Raw genomic sequence first — 20,417 nt, 5'->3', positions numbered from 1 at the left:
CACATTACTTCCCGAAGAACTACACTTAAGGGTGAAAAAGTGCCCTATGTAACTGCGGAATTAATTTTGATTTTTTTCATCTTTTTTTCAGTTCTTAGCTTGACAGCTAAATTCGGAAGAACTGTAACTTCAGAGAACCATTATTGAATTTCAAGACAATTTGCTTTATCTTATTCTTGTTACTCAGCCCATTATTATGAACTACCAGCCCTGGCAGAGATCCGGCTAAATGAAAGGATAAGAAAAACAAAGGCAGCCACTGTGGTAACTGGGGAGCTTTTGAGATAGAACAGAGCATGGAAAAGAGAAAACTCTGCAAAAGGTTTTGCTGGTTGAGAGTTCGACTGTCGTCAGTTATACCCCCGAAAGCTAGAGAGAGAACCCAAGCTAAATTACAGGGCTCAGAGAGCTCACAAACATCTGCATCGCGTTATTTTCTGCCCATACCTTTTCCCCTAAATTGAGCACCACGACAGAGTTGCCTTGAAGAGAGTGTGGAGCCCAGGGCTGGAGACCTAGCCCTAAGCAGGGGTGAGAGCACTACAAGGACACACCATGGCATGCCCTCACCCCCACGCCTTTCTTGCTTCCTGGGGTGAACTACTCCAGGAGCTACAAGGGGGAAAGTCCTGGAAACAAAGAGCTGCCTGCTCACCTCACCACCTCAAAGGCAGTGCATTTCTGAGAACCTCTGGAAGTCCTCTTTGGGGAGGAAAATGTGGGGCTCTGTGGCTGAGGGACCCTGGAAAGGACAGCTCAGATTCATCTGACAGGGAGCCGACAGTCTGGGGAGAGGCAACAAGTAATTACTCTCGATTTTGAAAGTCCAGTTGTGCAGACTGAGCAAACACCCTTTTCCATGCTGCTAGAAGACAGCACCAAGGCCTGCTTTTATTGAATGGTTCAGCAAATGTTACTGAATGCCCACTACGTACCAGGTTCCTACAGCATTTAACGAGGACTCATTTTGGTAGTTCTGTATAGTTCACAAAGAAAACCATTCTATCGACACAACAACTCCTGGAGGCAGGAATGAACTCCCCTGCGCAAGTGAAGAAATTTGGAATTAAAGATTTAAATACCTTGCTCATGGTCATGCAGTTAGTAGGTGGCACAGACCCTGTGCTCATCCTCCCTCATACGTCTCTAGAGTTGACACAGCTCTGCTTCTCAAAGTCACCCTATCAACTTGTGTAAAGATATATATACAAAGAGAGAAAGAGAGAGCGCGCACAATGTGCTACAGTGAATAATCAAAGAATTCCATTAAATATTCACCCAATTTGTTGATAAATGCCCTGTAAGAAGTAGCGCTGGCCTTGAAAGCACCACCATTATTTGTAAGTAAGAACTAATTCAATATTTTAGTTTTTAATTAGCAATCCCTTTGGATTATGTAACATTTTTACTGCCAAGTTTCAGAATAATATTATACCTACAGAACAAATTATTATATTCCCCTAAAAACATCTTTCCTTCAGGGGCACCTGGGTGGCTCAGTTGGTTAAGTGTCCAACTCTTGGTTTCTGCTCAGGTCGTGATCTCAAGGTCCTGGGATCAAGCCCCGCATCCATCCATCGGGCCTCCCAGCTCAGCGGGGAGCCTGCTTCTCCTTCTCCTCTACCCCTCCCCCTGCTCGTGCTCTCTCTCTCTCAGATAAATAAATTCTTTAAAAAAAAATAAATAAAAAGTTTAAAAAAAGATTCTCTCTCCCTCTACCCCTCCCCACCCTATCTCTCCCTCCCTAAAAAAAAAAAAAAAAAAAAAAAAAAAAAAGTCTTTCCTTCAGAGATGCTAACCCTAAATAAAATATGATAATGTGTCACTCCCCTCCTTAAAATTATTCATTATTCTCTGGAACTGAATGTTAATAGATGCTCAATATAAGGAGTATTCTAAGATCACATCAGTTTAGAGAAAGCTTCATTTTATATCCCCCGTTTGGAATACTAATAGCTCTAAAAAATCCTACAGTAGGAAAAACTACTGAATTTCATTATACCAAACATTTCTCAAACATATTGGGGCACAGAATTTTATTAACAGAAAATCTACTAACACATCAAGGAACCTGGGAAATGCAGCTTAGGGAATACTGGCTTTCATGATAAAATCTAGACTCTTCAGCTTGGCACAGAAGCCTTTCATAAGCCAATACCTGCCCACCATCTCCAGCTTCAATTCCTACCAGTCCCTTCCATTGCCCTACCACGGACCCAACTATTTACTGTTCCCTGAATTTATCTTGTTCTCTCGTGCCTGCATGTCTTTAAAAGTGCCAGTCCTTCTGCCCGGAGCATCTTTGAACTTCCTTTTCCACCTAGCCACCTCCTAGCCATTCTTTCAAGCCTCAAAGCAACTCTCTTCTCCTCTCTGAAGACTCCTACTTCCCTAACTTCCCCCAGGAAAATTTAGATACTGCTCCTTCCGTATCTGCAGCTTTGTGGGTACCTCCCTCTACTTACCCCACCAGTGTGTATTTTTTTCCTCTGTTTCCCCATTAGCTCTTCCAGAGACCCAAAGTATTTCTATTCTCCAGGACTTATCATGGTGCCTGAAACACTCACAGAGCCATGCCTGGCGAATTGGTTCTGGGACTTCCTTCTTCATTTAATGTCCTTTCAAAGTAATTTTTTTTTCCTTCATGAAATTACACAAAGTAATTTGATCTCCTCTTAAAAGTCTTGATGATATTAATGATGATAGTAATAATAGCTACTATTTATTGAGTGCTTACTATGTGCCAAGATCCACACTAGTTATTTTTACCGGGTCAGCTTGTTCAATTATCACAGACATATTATACGAATACATGATTATCTCCACTTTACAAATCAGCGAATCAAGGTACATGGAAGTTAAGTAATTTACTCAAGGTCACACAACAGATGAATGCAGAGCTAGCACTTGTACCCAAAGATTCTCTGCTCCTATGTTATAGTATGCTCACGTGTCTACTCAAACATGGGAAAAGTTCATTACAACAGAAGTAGAAAAACAAGATAGGAGTTTTCCTCCAATTCTCTAGGGAGGAGAGGGAGGAATTCGGTATCTATGGTGCAATGCAGGAGGATCACAGAAGCACTGCAAATAGGTATCACAAAAAGCCACCTGCCAGCTTCTAGGGGAAAAAGGGAGCACTGTAGAAAGATCAGAAATGTTATTTATTCCTTAAAACTGAAGCAGGCTTCAGGGGTTGGCTCCAGGACCAGCTGGATTCTCATCTCTGATTAAACTTTCTGCAGTTCTATGACTGAGATGACAGGAATGTCAATGGCAGCTGTACTAATAGTAGTTGGGACCAGAGTCATGTGGCCATAATAACCAAAACGACCACCCCACCAGCTCAGATGTGTCCATCCCCACCCCTGCAGTTTCCCCTTTACAGTGGGAAAACTAAGGCTCGGTGAACCCAGTGACGGCTCAAGGTCATCCAGTTGGCAACACAGTTGAGCTCAAGTCTTGGTCTGACCTGAAAGCCCCTTGAAAGACTCCAAGAAGGGGCGCCTGGGTGGTTCAGCTGGTTAAGCATCTGCCTTCGGCTCAGGTCATGATCCCAGGGTCCTGGGATGGAGCCCTGCATCGGGCTCCCTGCTCAGCGGGGAGCCTGCTTCTCCCTCTCCTCCTGGCTCTCTATCTCTGTCTCTCTCAAATAAATAAATAAAATCTAAAAAAAAAAAAAAAAAAAAAAGGCTCCAAGAAAACCAAGGAGGCTTTAAAAGCCCACTAGGATTTTAGCTACTTCTGTGATACTATAGTTTGTTCTTGAATTTTAGCCTGGTCATCCAAAACCAGACCAACATCTCTTGACACAGAATATTAAGCTTATCTCTACTGTTGTTCACATAATGCACGCATTCATTGAACACTTGTCCACTGATCGATTAAATGAGGCCCAAGAACAAATGTGTTTGTCAAGTGGCTGGAAGCGCTCCGTGACTTTCAGGCAGCTGGCAAAATCAGCTGGGGAGAAGGCTCCAGGCATTTACAAGACCACATTGGAACCCAGGCGCTTCTCTTGCCTCTGCCTCCGACTGGCTGCAAACATTCATTAAGTCTCTTCTCTGGGTCTGCAGCGCCTTATTAACAAAATGAGGATATGGATTTCTCAGAGGGTCCTTCCAGCTCTAAATTTCTAAAGTGAGATTTTCAACATTGAAGGGAATAGGAATTTCCCCAAGGATGCTGACAATACTGGTAAATAATTTGCATTTTTGGTAGTTTACATAAGAATTTGAAAGCCTAAGTACCAGGTTTCCAGTATATGACTTGGCTTTTAAAATAAATGAATAAAGAAATAGATGGGCTCTCTTCCTAATTAACATGCTTGTTGCCCAGGCTTTCCAACCATAAAGCAGGCCTCAGGCTTCATATCTATCTTGTGGCATAACTGCCTGCCACAATTCAGTAGTAATAGCACTGCTTTAAATAGGAGCCAGAGATCATAGAACATGCCTTACACTCCCGTCACCTTAACACATGAGAAAATCCTTAATTTTTAATGCCTCTGCTTTAGGAAAACCTCCTTGGTTGGGCCACAGAAATGCCCCTGGATGCTGGGATCTTCACTTTAATCTGAGAGTGGGCTACTGTAACCCCTGTTATGGACTAACGTGTGTCCCCCTGGAATTTATGTTAAAACCCTAACTTCCAATGCAAGAAGGTGACCGTCTGCCAGCCAGGGAGAGAGGCCTCAGGAGAAACCAACCCTGCCAACACCTTGGTTTTGGCCTCCAGAACCGCAAGAAAATAAATTCCTATTTTTTCAGCCACCCAGTCTGTGGTACTTTGTGAGGGCAGCCCTAGCGGAGTAATCCATCCGCTGAAAACCAACATTATGATACCCCTAAAATAACTTCCATTTTTACTAAGGGTAACTCATTTTTATTATTCCAGGGCTTAAGGATTGAAGCAAAATTTCCCAATTCTCCTACCATTATCTCATATCTTTCCTCTCTCATCACTGTCATTTTGGGAGTAGAAGGTTTGATTGTCCGAGAAGAGCTCCCATCGGTATCACAGTCCCAGAGACTTGGCCACAGGCTTGGAGACAGGAAAATGCCCAGTCCTCACAAGGGCCCCTCCATTTTGTCCTTAGAGAACAGAGGCTTGCCTCTCAGCTAGCAGCATCCCCAGACAGATCACGGAAGCATGGCCACCCAGGGCACCAGGACCCAGAATTTCCTACAACTTTCTGGGCACCAACCTATCTGCCATGTTCCCACTGCAATCTACTGCTTTGCCTGAGGATAAAAAAAGAAGGCAGGCCATCTCTCCCCTGCCGTGCCTAGGTGTACTGATATTCTTCCACCCATTCTATCATTCAACAAATATTTATGGAATGCCTTCTGCATGCCAGGCACTGTTTCAGGGACTTGGGAGATTACAATGAACAACATAAGCAAAAATCCCATCTTCATGGAGTTTACATCCTCATGTAAACCCTTCTGATGAAATAACTTCTAATGGAGCAAAAACACTTTTATTTGATCTTATTTTAATACTGCTCTTTATTTTTCCCAAGGTGCCTTTTCCTATGCTATGGCAGGTTTCTGCCTTTAACCATTTTCTTGATCTGCTCTCCCATTTCCTTAAGAAAGTGAATAACATTACCGTAAGTTCATTTTACCAATAGGGATGCTGAAGGACAAAAGGTAATTGAATCTACTTTTCCCAAAGCACTCACACACCTCATATCTGTACAAGGTGTGGAAACTAGGATTTCTGAAGTCTGGAGTACAAATTAACCATCAGAAAGCAAAGCACAAGTGCTTCATATTCTTAGTCTCCACTTAAGTCCTGTACTGGCAACAAAAATACAAACAAAATTCCCTGTAACTTCTCCATGGGGACCCTTCTTGGCTGATTTCTTCTAACGTCACTGCACTGGTTCAGACAAAATCAACCAAGGTCATGACAGTGAAATGCATATTGCACGCTGACTGGAGAACCTGGATGGGAGTTACAAGCATGAACTCAAAGCCAGAACACTGAATTTACTCTGTAATTATTTTATTTTCGACTATAGCAAGTCTCAATCAAAGTGCTATCCTGGGCTCAAAGCACTGTTTTCTAAAAACATCTAAAAGCCAACTTATACTTATGTGTAAAATGTACATATTAAATATAAATGATTCAGCAACATGGATCAGATTTTACATGGTGTAAAAAAAGTTAACCAGGAAATTACCTTTATCATATTTATGAATATGTTTGAAGTCTTTTTTTTTTTTTTTTTTTTTACCAAAATTCATGGACAACTGTCAGTATCCCAAGGTTTTATGTTAAAGTGGAAGGATTTTTCTGGACTGTGGTCACCATCCCTTGAACCTTCTATTCTTTCTTAATTCTTCTGACAGTCATCACATTGCAAGGTCACCCCCTCCAAAACTAAGACAGAGACAGCCATGCCATGGAAGGGGAGGGGGTGAGTGGGGGGAGTGCATTTTGGGGTCAAAAACAGGATGGAGTTTAATTCCAAGAAACTTATCTTAGAGAAGTTACCTAGACTTGGCCATCTTCCAGGGAGGGACAAGAAAGAATAAGCTCCTGGAATGGGTGTACAGAGTCAAGCCAAACTGGTCACTATGGCACAAGGGCCAGATCACCAGAGAAATCCAAGTCCTTGCCTTTGGACTGCTAGGAGGTCAGCATCTAATGTGTAGATCAAGCCAGACCGATAGGCATTAAAAACAATAGGCACTGTTAAAAATCACTAGTGTTTAGCCACCATACTTCAAGCTGGTTTTCAAAATCAATTACAATCTTTCTACCAAGGGCTCAGAATCTCTTGAAGACAAGCAGAAGCCCTGAAGCCTCCTGACTGAGACAACAGAAAACAACATCCACTGAGAATCCCGAGTAGATAGCTAAGGCCTCCCACAAGCAAGGTGTTCTTTGTGTTTATTTTTCTTTGGGAAATCAAATGAGAAGACTCCATTCCTGGCATGCCAGTTAGGGAAGAGAGAATGTTCCTCATGTTCTGCCACTTCGACGTCCTTCTTAAACCCTCCTCCTCCCTCATCTCCCACTACCGTAAACCTGTCGGGCTGCCAAGGTCAGATTCAGACTGATGTTCTTCTGCATTCTGCCGGGCCAACGTTGGCATGAGGAGCATCCTGTTTCAAATAAAAAGGTTTATTCAAAAAATAAAAATAAAAAAATCCTCATAAAGCTCCTTGGACATTAAATGACTCTTACAAAACAACAATTTGATGAATTAAGTGTAAATGAATCAGAAACATGTGTATTAAATTTCCCTCAGAATACGCACGGGCTTAAATACTCAGAGGAAAGTGCTTGGGAAAACATAGTCTGAATTTTCCTGAACCCAAAATGTTTGAAAAATAATCTCAAACTTACTTGACAACTTCCCCACCCCAGGTCAAGTCGAGTGATAAATATATGTATATAGGTATAGTGCATGGTCCCAGAGACGTTCTCAGCACTGAGGCCCGGAATATTAACTATGGTATATGGAGTGTGCCGTGAAGACAGGCTGTGAGTCCTCGGGCTTGTCTGTGTTCCCACTCACACAGGGTTTGTTTTTGTTTGGTTTTTCATATGAGAGAAGAACGTTGTAAAGATTTCCACTACCACTCACCCACCCCCTCCCAATCATTTTATTCCCATTGCTGAAACCCTTAGGGAGAATCTACTGTGTGTGACAAAGAAATATGTCTTTTCTCTGTGTTACAGACCTTGGATTGCATCCAGGGCCCCCTTTTCCCCGGAGGCCAGCTCTCATAGTTTATGATTTGCATTTCATTGCCATACACTGAGCCCAGTGAGAAGTAGTCTGAACCAGCAGAATGACGAGAGCTAAAAGTAGCAAGCAAGAACTCTCCATTTTCCAGCTCATTCTGCAGAGTCTGCACTGCCAGAAATCTAAAGCCAATTTTGATTTAAAATTTATACAAGCAAAGAACATCAACACGAGTACACTCAGTCTCTCTTCTCTTCCCCTTTCCCAAGACCCTTCTTGGCCTGGGAACTTCTATTTTATGTGTAATTTAATTTTGGATTGCTAATTATTATCTTTTTCTCTCTCCCCCTACTCACATTTAATCTTGTCATTTACTTTCACAAAGTCCTTATTTTCTTGAGCTTTCTTTACCTATGAATCTTTCACTTGCAAAACTGAACAAAGCCAACTTCTGGAATGTGAATATGAATTTGAAAGAGGAAGGAGTAGGCTCAAGAAGAGTAGAGTCTAGTATTTGGAGGGAAAAAGTCAATCTAGAAGTTATTAAAATACATAAAATATAGTCTATATAGGGAAGGAAAATCTATTCATCCCATCCTGTACATCATCCTTGTTAAAAGTGCTAATGAAAGAGTTACAGGAAAGATTTTTTTTTTTAATGAAGTCATCTTTGCTAGCACTACAGAACTTCTAATTTGAAAACAGAATTCTCTAACTATACATTTATATTCTGAACAGATATCAAAATGTGTCCATGTGGAAGTCTTACCAGCATCTCCAAATAAAGAGTAATCTGCTTCTTCTCCTATTCCTATCTTTGTTAAAGGGAACCTCCTCTTCCTGCACCCCATGCCCCAGAGGCCATGAAGAGTGCTTCCTTATTTAGTTCCCCCCTTCATCGCTCTGTCCCTAATCTATATGTCAGTCCCTCATCTACACTGCAACCCTAGTGATAGTTCTGAACACACCCCTGAGTGGGTCCCTGCCCTGCTAAAATCCTTCCAGGTCTTCCAGTGCAGGGGAAGGTGGTTCTCAAGGGTCAAGAGGAGGATGGAAAAGGATTTACCCAAATCTTCCCAGGAAACTTTTATACTCTGCACCATTTCTGCAATAACTCCCCTTCCTCCGTCTTGCCCGGGATATGCCATGAGAGTTTGAAAGGGACCTGGGAAAGTTTCTAGTTCCTTCTGAGGTAGTCTCTTCTCCCCTTCCTGCCCACATCCCCATCTCCCCCACCACCAAACCCGCTGGCCTAGAGAATGAAATCCAAACTCCCTAGAGCACAGTCGGCCTTGCAGGAACTGGGGCCTGACAACCATTCCCTGCCCCTCTGCCCTGCACATTAGCCCACCGCGGTCATCCCAAGCTACTTGCCCATCCAGACTCTCCATGTTCCCATATTAGTAGCACCTGCTTTTCTCTCCATCAGAAATGCTCTTTCTTTTCTAGCCAGTTCCCTCTTTAAAATACAAAAATCAAGCCTCATTTACTTCTATTGGAAGCGGCTCCTTCATCACTTGGGCCACACTGGCCCTTCTCCCAAGCATGTTGCCTATCTTTTTCCCAATCTGGGACTTTCTGAGACCAGATCTTAGGAGTCTTTGTTCCCCCAGTAGATGCTTGATGTTTTCTGAATGACTAGATGCACTCATGTGCAAACAAACAAGTGAAGGAAGTCATGGTTGTCAGTACGACATGAGCAGATTCATCTATGTTTTGCAGTTTGTACTAATATATTATTTTATAATCAATCCAATTTGGCCACTGAATGACCAACAATAACCAGACGATGGTACAACTGAACTAGTTATTTTGGTTATCTTAACATGTAAATGAGATTTAGCTATGTGTTGACTGAATCACATATGAAATAAACTCTCTCCCTAAAAAAGAGTATGTACCAATTATTATGAATTTTAAAAGGCTACCATTTATTTATTGACTGCTTACTATACACTGGGCAGTGTCTTAAGTGTCTTACGTGCACCGATTTCTTTAGTCTCACAGAAACTCTCAAAGGCACACGCTTTATGGTGCCCACTATACAGATGAGAACGCTGCCCACGGGTACCCTGCAGGCGCCAGCAGGGCATGAGCAGCCCGTGTTCTCACCCGCTAGGTTATACTGTCCCTCAGGACACACATGGGCATTGTGTGGTTTCTACTAGACACAGCAAATGATATTTTCCAAAGCAGAACCATAATTAAACTATCTTTAGCTCCCAACTTATATTCAGATCAAAAAAGACACCACAAATGCCAGTTGCCCTGTAGCTAGATCCTGTCTCCCTTCCATTGGTCAGTTTATTCATAATACAGAACACACCAAAATTCAGGCAGGAAAAAGTTTCCAACTTGACCAAACTGATTTTTCCCCCATTCCCCTCTAAAAACTGTTTCTGAGGTGACCTTAACTTAGTCATTATCTGGAGAGCAAAAAATATGGGTGCTCTGCAGCTTCAAGGACACTGGGTGCCAGAAAGAAGCAAAGAAATGTACTGGGGGGCAACACAGAATCCCAAGTGAACAGGAGAAGCAGGGAGGGGCCCAGGGCCTCTGAAATGGACAGAGTTCCAGTGGCTGACTGTCCACGCATCCTGCTCTCCCCTCAAAATCGGAACTTTTGAATAAAAGCCACTACCGTACTTGCCTGTCGGTGTTCTGTTTATCCAAGACAGGAAACTGGACTGAAAGGAGGTGAAAAATTTACTTGCAGTCATGCCATCTTTTGCTATCTCCTTTTGTAACCGTGTATTATGTTGTAATTTACTACAAAATAACAATGAAAATTAAATCAATAATAGTTCCTCTTTCATAAATGGTAGGAAGGAAGCTTTGACTTCCTATCCTCACCTTCACAGGCCCCAGCTGCCTCTGAGTGAGTAAGAGAGAGAAAGACCCCACCCCAACTCCACCCTCAATCGAGCCTTCTGGGCTACCAGGAAACCCTATATCCTTGGGGACCTGGGACTGAATTCCATGTCCAGCTCCTCAGTGGAAAGTGGACCCTTTAACCTCCCTCCACCTTTATCCCTCTATCTTCAAAGATCTGAAATAATGCAGGCCACCTGCTTCCCTCACAGGAAGGGAGAGAATCAATGACATTAGGTTGACGCAGTCAGCTTTTTGGAAGGGCTCAGGGAATTTGGAGCAAGAGACTCTGCATGGACATCAAATACGGTTTCCTAATCAGAGGACTTGGTCTGTCCATATATCTTCAGAAACGGGCACTGGAACACCAGCTTTTCGATTTGTTTTTTGAAACGGTGCCCAAAAGAGAAGAGGACAAGACATGACTGAAGGACATGAGCGCGGCAGCCCTTCTGGTGACTGTCCATTCAACATCTGTCTGAGGGGGTGATCCCGGGCCCTCGATCGTCGAGTCCATTGTCATTAGCACATTACTTGGTGCTGAGTGCGTTGAAAGGACAGGCCAGGCCACAGAGGTCTTTGTTAAACGCCGAGGAACCCCCACTGTCCACCCTCCCACTCCAGGCCACGGTAGTGAGCCATGGGGCGTCTCCCCCTTCTGCCATCCCTACCTCCGCTAACACCCACCCCTGGCCCCCATCCCTCATTGAAGAGTTCACAAACTGTTCCTGCCAGTTTAAGCAAAAAATGTTCTGAGAGGTAACAGGGCCACGGTAATTAATTTTGTTCCCTGACTGGAAGGTGAAAAGCTTTTTATTATGTAAATTATAAATGTCCTGAAGGGACACTTTATCTCCCTCTCACCAATGAGCCCATCAGGCTGCCTGAATCAGGATTTTTTTTTATGTTTATTAGTCTAGGGGGGCCAGTTAGGACGTTTCATAGCTTCTAAGTGCTGACATTTATCTATTGCTTCCAAATAAGCCTAGTGGCAGGGAGCCACGGGCGGATCAGTAAATATGGGGGCAGGGGGGGCATTCTGTCCACAGACTGGCAGAGAGCAAAGGAGCAACCTCTGAGCCTGTAGGCAGGGTGGGGGCCTGACATCTGTCCCACGCCGAGGGGTCCTGTCTTTCTCTTTCCCTGCCCCACCCCACCCACCCTGACCAATCTTCCTCCCCTGGGATGCCTCCTTACGTGCCTCATCTGTGCCTCATCACTGACACCCTGGAGCTGTGAACACAGCAGACCCTCCCCAGGGCTGAGGATGCCCTGCTCCTTCCTTTATACCCCCTCCAGCGTTCCCAGCCATACTACTTCAGCTCTTTGGGGACTGTTTGTGCTCTCAAAAGAACACTGGAACTCTTCTCCCCCAGAGGAACAAGTTTGTACACTATGATGGTTACACGTTATGCCTCACCTTGACTAGGCCATGGTGCCCAGATAAGTGGTCAAACATTCTGCATGTTTCTTTCTGTGAGGCTGTTTTGGGATGAGATTAACATTTAAATCAGTGGGTTTTGAGCAAAGCAGTTGGCCCTCTGTAATGTCTGTGGCCTCATTCAATTAACTGAGGGACTGAATAGAACAAAAGACTTATATCCCCTGAGCAAAAAAGGAATTCTGCAGCAGAAGGCCTATGGACTTGAACTGCAAGACTGGCTGTTCCCCAGGTCTCCAGGCTACAGGTCCACCCTGCAGACTGGGGACTTGAAGCCTCCATAATCACATGCCAATTTCTTAAAATCTCTCTATGTAGAGATAGAGATAGGAGATCCAGATAGAGGAGATAGAGATAATCCTATTGGTTCTGTTTCTTGGGAGAACCCTGAATATATATGCCAATGACAGCACAGACTACAAACACCACTCCACTCCAAAAAGTTAGGCTATATGATAGTGATGTCAGGCCCTAACAGGCCCTGAGAAAGGATAAGCTTTGGTTTTCCTATATTACACAGTAACATCTCTTGATCCATAGATGGGCTATTGGATAACACATCGGTGGCTACAGAGTAGAGCAGAAAGCTGATGGAAAAGAAGCAAGAGGAGGTGAGATGAGTATTTCCTAAGTAGTACAGATTTGAGTGCAGGCTCTGCATCCTCTGCTTAAAAAATAATAAATCTATCTCATTGATAGACGGCACAAGTTCATAAAAAGCTTATAGGGAGACAACAGTCTAGGTACATCGTGGTGGGGGAAACAGTGCCTTGCTTTCCTGGAACTTATAGTCGAGTGAAGAATTCAGGTATTAAACAAATAAAGTCACATAAATGTACGTCATGATATCTGCTGAATCCCTTTAAAGGAAATAAACCTGTTTTGTTGTAGAGTGACAAGTCAGGAGAGGCATCGCTGACAAGACATTTTAGAGGAACCGAAAAACAAATGGGAGTTGTCCACATTGGGGAGAGCACCTCAGGCCCGGCAGCAGCAGATGGGGAGCTTCTGGGCAGGAAAGAGCTCACTGAAGAGCAGAAGGGGAGACAGGCTGGAGTGCAGGGACCTTGAACTGAGGTATGGTGAGCCAGGCCACTCCACACAGGACCTTGTCTGCCCTGCAGAGGAAGTCATGTTTTCTCCAAGTACAATGAGAAGCCTGTGAAGTATTTTAAGCACAGGAGTGATATTATCCTAATTTATATTTGTAGAAATTGTTTTGCCTACTTCTGTGTGGAAAATGGATTGGAGAGTAACATGGCAAGAGCAACATGATGGCATTCTCTTTTCTTTTTTAAAACAAAACAAAACAAAAAAACCATGGGGCTCGAACTCAAGACCATGAGATTAAGATGTGATGAGCACTGGGTGTTACAGGCAATTAATGAAATCTTTGAACACTGCACTAAAAACTATTGATGTACTATTGGCTAATTGAATTAAAAAAAGAGAGAGACCTAAGTTGAGATCAAGAGTCAGACACTTAACCAACTGAGCCACCCAGGCGCCCTGATGGCATTCTCTTTTCACTCTCTTCTCCAACTGGATAAGGGAAAACCTGTATTTGCCTTCTCCCCCTTGGCTTGTTGCCTTTCAAGCAGAGAGATTCTTGCTTATAGGAGACAGATTTAACTGAAGTATATGATTTAAAAATGGAGGGCGCCTGGGGAGCTCAGGTGGTTAAGCGTCTGCCTTCGGCTCAGGTCATGATCCTGGAGTCCCAGGATGGAGTCCTGCATCGGGCCCCCTGCTCAGCAGGGAGTCTGCTTCTCCCTCTGACCCCCCTCCCTCTTGTGCTCTCTCTCTCTCATTCTCTCTCTCTCAAATAGATAAAATCTTAAAAAAATAAAAATGGAGCAATGGGAGACAGAAAAAAAGCCATTAGGGGCTAAATATTGAAAAAAAATTTGTGGGGGAGGGAAAAGCCTTGCCAGTAACTAAGATGCTAACTTGGGGCTTTTTCTTTTTTTAAGAGCAGCTTTCCAGGATAGGGAACCAGGGAGAAGGGAAAGGGGAATTTAAAACTATTACTGTGGATTATGATGGGATCTTTCTATATCTATTAAGAAAAGTAAGTTAAGGATTTGAGTTATTAATTACTGTTGGTTGTTGGACAGTGCTTCCTTGGATCTACCATTCCCCCAGGACTAGACTCTGCAGGGTTGTAACTTTATAAAGGGTTGCAACTTTACAAAGGGACGCTTAAGCACCCAATAGGCAAGAGCTTGGACTTGACTGTGACAGAGCAAGGCCTGGGACCTTCTTGTGATGGTGGAGACACAAAGCAGAAGAGGAAGCAGAGCTGACAGTGTCCCCAAAGAGCCGTTCTCCCTTTCTTCCTTAGTAATAATACTTCTATCTCTCAGCCTTTGGGTACCCAGAATACAGACTTTAATTCCCAGCTTCTTCTGGAATTGAGTGTGACCACATGGCCAAATTATGGCTAATAGGAGGGTAGAGGGAATAAATGGAACTTCCAGAACATGCCCCAAAGGGAAGTGGTGTACCCTCTCCTGGCCTCTTTTCTCCATTTCCATGGACTGCACTGTGGGTATAGTGGTAAGCCATCTGGGATGACAGGACACAGGCTGCATACTAGGGGTGGTGGAGCTGAAGACAGGAGGAGCCTAGGTATTTGACACCATGGTTCCCACACCCCACCAGGCCAAAATGGCTAATGCTTGGACTTGTATATAAGAAAGAAATAACCTCTTTAGGCCATCATTTTAAGCCATATCCTAACTAATACAAGTTGTACTCTAGGGAGCTTCCAGTGCCTTAAAATTTTCCCATACCCTCCCATCCTAGAGGTGTGGGGGTTAAAGAACAAAGGTAGAATCTTCCCACAACCCTGTTCACAGTTTGGAGGACTTAGGAGATCCATGACTGTGCCCTCAAGTTTAGACAAGCAGTGATTTAAAAAATGAGTCCATGTCCTATAACCACTTCCTTAGCTTCAATTAATTAAAAATTAAAACATACAGAACTTAAAAAAAAATTCCCAGTATCTCGTTTTTAAAAACAGTTTAAACGCTTTTAGTATTAGAAAGTTCCACTCAGGCTTTGGAAGTCTCTGCAAAAGACATTCTCAGATGGTCGAAACTGTGAAATCCATCATCTAGAACATGATATGTGAGTAAAAGGACCTTAGTTTTACTAGCAGCCCCATAAGTGACATCAGAGTTAAGCAGCTTGAGCACTTTAATGCTCTGTCCTTCTATTTCACAGTTTGAAAAGAGGGGAACAATAGCAACTTTCCTAAAGAAATATTGTGAGGATTACAGCATCATAGAGACAGGGTAAAAGCAGACGTGGCCAGGCACCTGGTCCAAACGCCATCCACTGCCTGTTTCCCCTCCATCACTTCCTTGATGAGAAGGCTGCCATCTGCTCAGAGGCTGTTTCCAGGTGATAGACCTCACTATTATTCTACTTAGCACACTTGATACATAAAGCAGTAAAGACGTACCGGAAGCGATGCCTTTCCTGTGTCACACTGTTTTTCTGTAGAGAGGACATGAAAAAGAAAAGCAGCATGGCAAAGTGAAGGGAGGACAGACTCTGAAGCCAGAGGATCTGGCCCTGAACATCAGGTTCGCCATTTATGCGACCTTGGGTGAGCCACTCAATGTCTTTAAGCTTCCACTTCCTAAGTTCCTGCAATGCATATTTTAGGGATCACAAATCAACATAAAGTGATACACGGCACCTGCATGTGGTAATTTCTAAGTGATTACATGGTTGCAGTTGCTGCTATAGCATTATGGGCACTGTAGGGGCAGTATGGCTAAGCTGCCTAGGTTCAAATCCCAGCTCTGCCATTCACCACCCGTGTGACCCAGGGTAAGTCACTTAACTTTTGTGTGCCTCCATTTCCTCATCTGTGGATGAAGAGTGTTAATAATACATCACATCACATATTTGCTGTGAGGGCTAGGTTTACACAAAGATACATAGCACTTTGAACACAGCTTTAGTAATAGTAAGCATTATCGGCGCGCCTGGGTAGCTCAGTCAGTTAAGCATCTGGCTCTTGAATTCGGCTCAGGTTATGATCTCAGGGTTGTGAGATTGAGCCCTGAGTTGGGCTCCGTGCTCAGTGGGGAGTGTGCTTGAGGATTCTCTCTCTCCCTCTCCCTCTGACCTCCTTTCCCCCTCTAAAAAATATAATTAAAAAAATAGTAAGCATTATATACATATCAACTTCTGTTATTATTAAGGAGTAACAACTTACAAAATAAGAAGACCTTTTATCCAGGAAGTGAGTAGAACACTTCACATGATTGAAAATAAAATTAGACATGACTGATTTAGAAGAGCAGTTGCACAGAGTCAACTCTTCACTGTATGGTAAATGAAGAAGATCATGAATGGGGATATTCTGGAAGAGTGCCTAAAAGAAAAACCTATTATGCTTGTCCTTTAGAGTACGTTTGCTTCTCTAAATATGCATTTCATTTTGGTAATATTAAGTGTCTTCAACATGCAGCAGTAGGACAAGGAAAAGGAACAATCCGAGGTTTCAAGTGGGCAGATGAAAGTTTAATGTGTGTGAAGTTTCCAGAAATATTTTAAAATAAAATGATAGAAAATTTTTATTTAAGAATCTTCTCTTATAGTCTTCCCATTGCTAACTGAACTAAAAACCCCAGGAGAAGCCATGGTGACAGAGCACGGGAGTGGGTGCCTGGCTTCCCCAGTCTGGGCCACATTCTTCCACCAACCAGCTGGCTGGATTAAAGTGTGTTACTTAAAACATCTCTGAGCCTGTTTCCTTATGTGCAAAATGAGGGCTTATTTAGAACTCTGAGATCCCTGCAACTTCTCACATTCTAAGATCTTCCATTAACCTGGCCAGATACACATCAGCAGGCATACAGCACTGCCTGGTTTTAAGGATAACTTTCCTACATTTCTTATTCCCTGTTCTACCAAGTACTCTCAACATGTGAAGAGTATTTTATCGTAGAGATCTACAAATGAAAGGATATCGTGTCAGCCACAGTAGGCTAAGTTGTGCTGCAGGAAAAATCCCAAGTCTCTCAGTGGCTTTCAACAACTCAGTTTAGTTTTCTCTAACACGATGTGTCCGTCAAGACACAGCTGTTGAGCTACTCCAAGTCTTCCTTCCAGGACCTAGGCTGATGGAGCAGTCTCTCCCTGGGCATTGCTGCTCTTCTGGCAGAAGGAGAAGAAACATTTCAAATGAGCTGGCTCTTCAAACTACTGGACGGGAGTTACACACACCCCTTCTGCCCACATTGTATTGGCCAAAGCAAGTCACATGGTTTCTCCTGACTTCAACTAAGGGGGGATGAATAATCAATCCACCCACAGGGGAAAAGCATGACAGGGAAGGAAAACAAAGTGACAAACACTAGTACAATCTACTACAGATGTCAATGGAGAATTTATCTCCCGAACGGCAAAATGATTTGCTCCTAAATGAAAGGAAGAAGAACCACCTCTTTGTCGAGGAGAAACATCTATACGAGAGTATTCAGAACCCAGATGCACAGATATAAGAACACTAGATGATCTAGGAAAACACTAGCAGAGGAAGCGGTTTCTTTGTGTAGTGTGAGAAACTAAATGCCAAACCAATAAGGGGGAAACGAGGAAAGGGGTGCTATTAGGGATGGGGAGAGAGAGTAGGAGCGAGGGAAACCCAGACTTGGAGAGATGACTCCATTTTCTGCAGCTCCAGGCGGTTCAGCTAATGACTGTGTGCAAGCAAAATGTGAATGCAAAGGATGCCAGCAAGTACATAAAAGGCAGAGAGAGAAGGATCAACATGTTTTGCTGCCATTTCCAGGAAAGAAATGGTGTCCCCAGCAGCCTCCCACAGTAGATGACCAGAAAAAAAAAGCAAACACAAATAACACTCATTGAAAATCCGAGTCGTGACTACTGTGTTTCACAGCACATCCTCCCTCCAGTCCTGGCTGCAGACCAGCCCAGCCACTTGAAGCAGCATTGGCAGCTCTGCTCTCTCTTGGCACCGGCTCTGCATGGCAGCTGGATGGCTTGTAGTCAGTGTAGTTTTGCAGCTGGTGGTGGTAGCAATTGGCAAAAACTAACTGTCCAGATGGGCATTAAATTTTCTTTAATGTTTATAATATGTCAAAAGAGAATAATCCTATGTCAAAGTGGCTGAGAACTTTTACTCAGGAGCTTACAAAAATTCCTTTTTGACAAGATGGAGGTTGCTTTATTTCAACTACATATGTGGGTTTTATTCCCTTAAATTAGGTCAGGTGCCCCTCCACAATGGTCTCCTTTGGCTCAGTGAGGTGGGGGAATGTCCAACCTATTCCCTTTCTCAGGTTCTCCACGATCTGTTGATCATCAGCCCACATTTAGGAGTATGGTCACGGGATTTGAACTGAGGGTCCAACAGAAAAATAATGTTTTCTTCTGGAATTTTTATAGTCCTCAGAGGGACCAGTACCGTTCAGGTAAGGTTATAAAATTAGGAATAAAGTAATAACAGCATTGAATAGAAGAAAGAGCACTGGGCAAACATTTTCAGACATATAAAACAAACAAGGAATTAATATCTGAAATATATGTTTAAATTGCTATAAATCAATGAGAAAAACAAACCAATAACCTCTTTTTAAAATGTGCTTAGGGTATAACTTGCAATTCACAGAAGAGATTCAGATGGCCTGTACATTATAAAATGATGATCAACTCACTAGTGATTAGGGAAAAAGCAAGATATCATGCTCCCTAAACACACTGGGGACAGACTAAAGACTGTAAGTTTCGAGAGTGGTGAGCATGTGAGGAAACAAGTACTCTCACAGTTCATACACAGCTGGCGGGAATAATCAAATAGAGCAGTATAGCCACTTCGGAGGATAATTTCTCAACAGCTAGAAGTTAAAAATACACAAGCCTATGACCCAGTAAATCCTTCTTCATATCCACCCCCCTGCCTCCCCCTATCCAAGAGCACTCCCAGATGTACAGAGGAAGCCTATACACTAATATTCATTACAGCAGGGTGACTCAAAGTACGGTGCGTGGACCTCCAGCATTCCCTGAGAGCTTGTCAGAAACGTTAGAAATGAGGTGGAGAGCCCATCCCAGAACTACTGAGTATGTTGGGGTGGGGCCCCTCTGAAGGTTCTGTGCCACCACTATACTTTGAGAAGTGTTGTGTCATAACATTGTTTGTAAGGCAGGACAATGGAAACGATTCAACTGTCCATCACACGCCATGGCTTCTTTATAGTTCAGAAAATTATCCAGCAGTTTAAAAGAATGGGGTAGATACATGCTGATCCAGAAAATATCCAAGATAGACCGATTGCAGAACCACATGTGAAGTCTAATGTTAACCATGTTTTTCAAAAACTACAGAACAATATCATATATTTCTACACACACATTTCCACATACATGTGTACATGTATGCATAAACATTCAGCAAAATGTCTGGAGAACATACATCAATTGATAACAGTGGTTGTTCTGGGAAGGATAATGGGATTGGGAGGGCAGTCAAGGAAGACTATAATTCTTTTACCTTCTGGTTCTTTGCAAGAAGAACTTACATATGTACTATTTGTGGCACTATATTTTTCAGCTGGAGATCTAGGTTCTAGACCCAGTCTGGGCAGCATCCAGCTGTGTCATCTTAAGCAAGTGCCAGCCTACCTGACTTCAGCTTCTTAACCTGCCAAACCAGAAATTGGGCAAGTTAACCCCAGAGTCCTTTTACTCAGCTTTATCATGCTACAATTCTTGCCAGAGTTGTCTGAGTGTGAAGATCAGGTTGCTTAATAAACTTGACCAAAGAAATAAAGAGATGCATGCATATCTGTGTCCCTAGAGGACTAGTCAATACTCATTTCCACATGTCATCTTAGGACAACGGACTTACATGAGATTTCCTGTGTTTAAATATCACTGTGGCTAGCAGAAGCTCTTTATTTTTAAAGTAAAAGTGTAGAGACCTGAAAGGCTCCCCCAAATTTTCCAAGGGCTTGGATTTTAAGTCAATCTTCAGGACTCTGGATCCAGTAGTATCAGTGTGTAAAAATAAATAATATGACTGCCCTACAGGACAGACTGGCTCAGATGCTAATCACACATGTGGTGAGCATGTAATTACACTGGACGCACAGATGATGTCAGATTGAAGAGCTGCAGTGACAGCATCATGTTTCCATCCTAAGAGAAAAACTGGAGATTTGTGTCACTCACTCTGCATTTTTCAATTTTATATGTCATTTTTTTTTTAAATTAAGAAAGAGAAGTCACTTGTATCATGTATGAATCTGGATTGATTTTGACCAAGACACAGAGAAATCTAAATAAACCAGAATTCCCATGGGGAGATATAGATAGATAGATAGATAGATAGATAGATAGATAGATAGATAGATA

At 43.0% G+C, this 20,417-nt stretch overlaps 1 protein-coding gene across 1 annotated transcript in view; it reads right to left on the bottom strand.

Moving 5' to 3' along the window:
* The window catches only part of FTCDNL1 (formiminotransferase cyclodeaminase N-terminal like), a 144,355-nt gene that overhangs the window by 44,273 nt on the left and 79,665 nt on the right, over window positions 1-20,417 (bottom strand). The window contains 1 exon segment of the mRNA XM_073880592.1: window positions 7,035-7,118. Coding sequence (XP_073736693.1) covers window positions 7,035-7,118 — 84 coding nt within the window.

The sequence above is a fragment of the Callorhinus ursinus genome, unplaced genomic scaffold (assembly GCF_003265705.2).
Source record: "Callorhinus ursinus isolate GAN/ISIS: 27379988/994484 unplaced genomic scaffold, GSC_fseal_2.0 scaffold2, whole genome shotgun sequence".
NCBI lineage: Eukaryota > Metazoa > Chordata > Mammalia > Carnivora > Otariidae > Callorhinus > Callorhinus ursinus.
This window is presented reverse-complemented; position numbering and strand designations above follow the sequence as displayed.